The 5,457-nt window shown below is 43.6% G+C and overlaps 1 protein-coding gene across 3 annotated transcripts in view; it reads left to right on the top strand.

Annotated features, from left to right (window-relative positions):
• Positions 1-5,457, top strand: part of scaper (S-phase cyclin A-associated protein in the ER) — a gene marked incomplete in the record, with an annotated part of 59,097 nt that overhangs the window by 6,369 nt on the left and 47,271 nt on the right. For all 3 annotated transcript variants that reach the window (XR_004796824.1, XM_035664566.1, XM_035664567.1), the window contains 6 exon segments: positions 161-358; positions 2,783-2,883; positions 3,350-3,466; positions 4,115-4,242; positions 4,358-4,647; positions 5,158-5,457. Coding sequence is in view for 2 of the 3 variants with exons in the window: in XM_035664566.1 (XP_035520459.1) it covers positions 161-358; positions 2,783-2,883; positions 3,350-3,466; positions 4,115-4,242; positions 4,358-4,647; positions 5,158-5,457 (1,134 nt within the window).

Raw genomic sequence — 5,457 nt, 5'->3', positions numbered from 1 at the left:
TATTATTATTATTATTTTATTATAGTTCCCAGTTGGTCCATTTCAGTATGTATAAACATACATACACATATACAAATGAAGACACTATACTAGACTGTATGACACTGTAAGAAGATTACCATTGTTGCCATAATGTTTGCTCCATGCTTTGTCTCCACAGAATGCTGCTGTGGAAAGTAAAGGCCCAGCCGGTGCCTTGTTGGACAAAGGGGCAGAGAAGAGCCCCACCAAAGCCAGACTGCCCCGCAAGGTCGACCTGCGAGCACGCTACTGGGCTTTCCTCTTCGACAACCTGCGTCGAGCTGTGGATGAGATTTATGTCACCTGTGAATCTGATCAGAGCGTTGTAGAATGCAGGGTTAGTATGTTGTGTATAGTCCCTGTGTTAAAACAGTGTCCCAGGTAGAAATGCATGATCATGATCTGAACTGATCAAGAATTCCTTCTCTGGAGAAACTGAAGGGTGTTTTTCTATTTATTTATTTATGAACACTAGAGGGAGACGTTGAGATCATTAGAAAATTTCTCCCTCACAGCTCGCATTCCTCTTGATTTCTGTTTTATGTCAGAGGGGCTCTCTGAAGGTTGCCTGGTGAGAGAATTATCACAGGACTCTCTCTTGGGCCTGGGTGGACTGAATATTGATGACAGACTGTAAACAATACTGTATATGCATTCTGTTTGTCATCAGGTATTTGCTGAATTGGAGCTTGGCCATTTCAGCTCCTGTTTGGTCTGTACCTTGCACATGAAATTAATCGCATTTTTGACATTATTCTCTGTTTTGTGGATTGCCGTATTTTATTTTGGTGCATCCTTGGAATAGCGCTATGATGTTGCTCCTGGGCATACTGGTATGATACTGCTGGTCCTGTTTTATTGATTCTTCTGCCATGCTGCATTATGCTGAGCATGGTTCTGGTGACGGTCTGCGGTCAGTACCGTAGCCCAGTTCCCTCTGGTGTGGTTGGCTCGCTGTCAGTGCCACAGTGCAGCTCCCTGTGGTGGGATCAGCATGTTGTCAGTTGGCCGGTGTCAGACATCTGGCTGGTAGGTGTTTTTTTTCTTTTTTTTTCCTTCCTCATACCACTGTATCTCTCTACACCCTAATACTGTCTAATGGCCATGGAGCTGTGTGCTCTTCGTAATCCCCCATCCCACCCAGTTTGGGCTTAATGGACACTGATAGATGATGGAGTCATCTGGAGGGGAAGCAGAGTGCTCTGATATCCCCCAGCCACAAACCCCCAGTGTAGCTGTGGGCAATCTGCATTGTGTGCTCTCACACAAATAGCTAACAATTTTCCACCCCAATACATATGGACATGAACATAATCATTGTCAGGAAGTAATGCCTAACTTTCTACAGTGTTACTGTAATGCTTTGTATCATTTTGAATGAGAACCTCAGTGCTGACCTAATGTAATATGTTTTTCCACTCAGTGGGAAATTGGTCACCAAACAAAATGATTCATACATGCTTATTGATAATGCCCACACACTCTTTAACCCACAGCCCCCAGGCCTAATTTGTTCCTATCAACTATTCCTTTGTCTCTGAATTATTAGACTTATCACCAAGAAAAGGCAAGAAAGGCAATCAACGTTCCTGTTGGCTTGGAGGCAGTAGACGTAATTCTTTTTGCAAGAGAACTGAAACTGGCTTTTCTGGTGTTAAATTATTTATCTGAAAGACAACAATGCAAACTGTGAATGATTTACTTGGGGTCAGTCACTCTAACCTAGGCTATACCTGTTCGTTTTGGTTGCTATGTATGGACCACAGCCTTTTACTGCGCATCTTACTTTATGGCCATGCCTCTGGAAGGTTAAACATTTTGTCATTCCTCATGAAATGTTATGTGAGGGTTGTATTTAGAGAAGTATACCTGTTAACATGCTGAAAGCCACTTTATGGTGCCTTGTGTCACTGTTGGTTTATCTGTCAGAGGAGCAGCAAACCTTTCTCCATCTTGGCCTTCATTACCAAATGAACACCAGGCCATAGCGGTGGTCCTGTGCCTGTTAACCAGCCCTAATCAGCAGACCTGCTGCTGGACACATCTTTCACTGGCCTGACTTGTCTATTAACTAAAAGCACTGTGAAGCTTTACTCTCAATTACCACTCCCTTCACGCTCCCCATCAATCAGTTGTGTTCGTTTCATTAGAGCTCTGGGAAAAAGCTCCACACAGCCCACCACCTCTGGATAACACTGAGTCAATCCAAGTGCAGATAATAGGAATTTGCCTTCTCTGTTCTTCCTCAAACTTTTCAATCTTTGCACATGAGCATGTATTGGCCAGCTCTGGCTTGCCACCAACACTCTTGATCTTAAGGTCCCTCTGTCAGTTTTTTAACTGTCTTGAATGGCAGATTGCGCCCTCAATGAGGATTTCAAATGTCAGTTATTGGTTTTAGTTGAATGTATGTTGTATCTGTCTGATCCAAGAAATAATTAACAAGTCACAAACCCTTAGTAGAAAATACTAACAGAAAGATATAATATACCACTTTATGCTGGTATTATGTAATGCATATAAACATAACAATACAAAAATTTGAGTGCTGCATTTTTTAGAATTGTTTTCTGGGTTTGTGGAACTAAAATATACTGCTATTTACATTAACATTGTCCAACAAATATTTTTAAGTGACACACATGCATCAGATTTCACTTATTTTTTAACCCACCTTTCTAATGGTTTGTACATTGTGTAATTCATTCATGTTTGTAATTTCTGTAATCATTTTTATCCTATTGTATCTACTTGTCTCTAGGAGGTGTTGATGATGTTGGACAACTACGTACGAGATTTCAAGGCTCTCATAGACTGGATCCAGCTTCAGGAGAAACTGGAGAAAACAGATGCCCAGAACAGGTGATCTTTAGTTTCTTTTTCTCACTGTTTTTCTTTATCTCCTCACTCTCATTCACTCCCCATTTTCAATTGCTCCCTGAGGTGAAACTGGAAGTGCTGGTGTCTGGTCCCTGGCTTTGAGTCACAAACAGAATGGATCAATAGCCTTGGCTTTAATTCAAAGAGATCCATGAGTTTATTGGCTTCTCTTTAACACAGTGACCACTGCAACCGTAAATTGACTAAGAAATGAAATTCCCAGAGCTGCCTCCCAATTTGTTCTTTTAAAGTGTACTCTTAATCAATAAGACAACCTGAAACTTTTACATGCTCCATTTATTGCATAAATCGCTGCAAGTGAATCAGCCATTTAACTGATTTGCCTAAGTGTGAGCCAAGTCTGTGTGAGTATGTCTGTGTGTGTTTTGCAACTAGGGATTGTAATTAGTGTTAGTTAAGTAATGTTTGCCACTTTGACTTTGTTCAGGCCCACGTCGTTAGCCTGGGAGGTACGTAAGATGTCTCCAGGACGTCATGTGATGCCAAGCCCGTCAGCGGACAGAATGGTTCCTTCTCCAGGGGCACGTCGCAACCTCAACTTTGGGTAAGCTCCGTCTTACTGTCTTTGTCTCTAGTCTTGCATTAAGGCCTGTGTGCTACACCAAACCCAATTTGTCCTCATGACCATTAGGCATATGATTTTGTTTTAAAGATTTTTATTTGATTAAAATTGTATCCTGTTATTAACCAGATCAATATTTTAAATGATGCACTATGGCTCTTTTTAAAGGGGCTGGAAAATGCAGACTACGTTATCTAGCAATACAGACATTGATTGCTAATGGTGAAGCATTTGTTTAATGCAATTTGTTGAGTCTCTCACTCTTTGGCCACAGAATCAGTGGAAGGTGTAGATGAAAGTGTCAGTTAAAGACTGCTGAAGCATCGGTTCAATATGTGCACTGCTCTGTAATCGGACGCTGCAGGAAATGGATATTGATCATGACGGAGGCCTGTTGTCCAATACAGTCCCATGCTATCTCTGAGTGGAGATTGCTGGGGTGTTAGATAGGCACTGTCTTCAGACTGTTGAAGCATCTTAGACAGGCAGCACTATAGATGCTGCTCAAAGATTAGATGGAATGGTGTAATAAAATTGCAAATCCGACCTGCTGACAGTAAAGGCTTCATTGTACAGGTGCACATTTGTTTGTTCTCAAGCATGCTGTGTGTGTGTGTGTGTCTTATTCAGTGGTCCACCAGCTACACTGGCTGCATCCCGGCTGTCTCACACAGGCCCCAGCTGGGCAGACCGAGTAAAGTGCACGCAGTCCGTCCCAACCTCCAGTCAACAGACTACCTCCTCGGTAGAAAAACTGGGTAAGAAATCTTCTGCACAGAGCCAGAATGTACTTTGAGAAAATGCGGTTCCTAAAAGAGCATAGTTTCACATCTTCTTCTCCTTGATTGACACAGTACCTCATGTTTTCACCAGGTAAAAAGGATGCTGAGGGCTGGGAGACCGTCCAGCGCGGACGTACTGCCAAACCTCGCTCTGCCGCAATAGTTGCCAAGGTCAGTCCTGTCTTGGCTCATGTCACCCCAAAACAGGAGAGCGTTAAGTGCAACCAGTCACATCTGCCGCCTCAGCAGGAGGAGCAAGAACTCCGTCCTCAGTGTCCCCCAGAAAAGGATGCGATCAAGGTGGACACTGAGAAGCAAGTCCCTGCCGAGCCTGACCCCCCGGAGAAGGTTGAACGTCCAGAGAATGAACACATGATGGAGGTACTGAGGTTCAGTACCTCGTGACGTCTTTCTCCCTGAGCAGTCCCTGAATATCAATTATTCACAAGGAACAGAGTAACATTAGACCATTTTATCAGCCACATTTGTTTTTGTTTTGGGCTCCATGGTATTCATAGACAGACTGTCCAGACAGGCATATCAACTTTAAGGCAATTGATTGTACACTGACATTTCAGAGGCAGAAAACCCATTTTCACTCTCATGAAATAAATACTCTGACAATGCCTCAAGACACACTTGGTAAGAGTGTGTTATAGCCATTGGTTCATTTTGAAATATAATCAGTATTTCTAATCTATCAGCTTATTTTGATCATAATTGGATGTTTAGGGCATGTTAGTACAAGCTTTCCTGCATGATTTGTGTTTCTAAGCTACGTGTTGACTATTGACTTTGTTTTTTTGTGTTGTTATTGCTCTCATGAATTGCTTGAAATATGCATGTCTTTTAATTGAGTTTGCGTGTGTTTGTGTCTGACTGTCGGTGCAGCCCCCAGCAGAGAGTATACAAGACTCGGGGCAGTGTGTCGACGCACCCTGTGAAGACGCGCCTCCCCCCATAGCAGCTCTTACCCCATCCCAAGCCCCAGAGCCCACCTTGTCCTCGGCCACAGTTCCACCAACAGACATTACCTTATCAGTCCCAGTCCCTGCTCTGGCCCTCTCCGCATCCCCAGACCTTCCCCAGACGGATGAGCTTGGTGCACTGTTGGCCTTGGGGGACAGTGGGGCTGAGGGGGGCGCGTCGCAGGGCATGGCCACATCTGCTCCAGGACAGGCTGAGACTCCC

The sequence above is a fragment of the Morone saxatilis genome, unplaced genomic scaffold (genome assembly GCF_004916995.1).
Source record: "Morone saxatilis isolate NCDOM2014 unplaced genomic scaffold, NCSU_SB_2.0 Contig2, whole genome shotgun sequence".
In the NCBI taxonomy this organism is placed as follows: domain Eukaryota; kingdom Metazoa; phylum Chordata; class Actinopteri; family Moronidae; genus Morone; species Morone saxatilis.
Note: the sequence above shows the minus strand (reverse complement) of the source record. Positions and strands in the feature narration are given on the sequence as shown.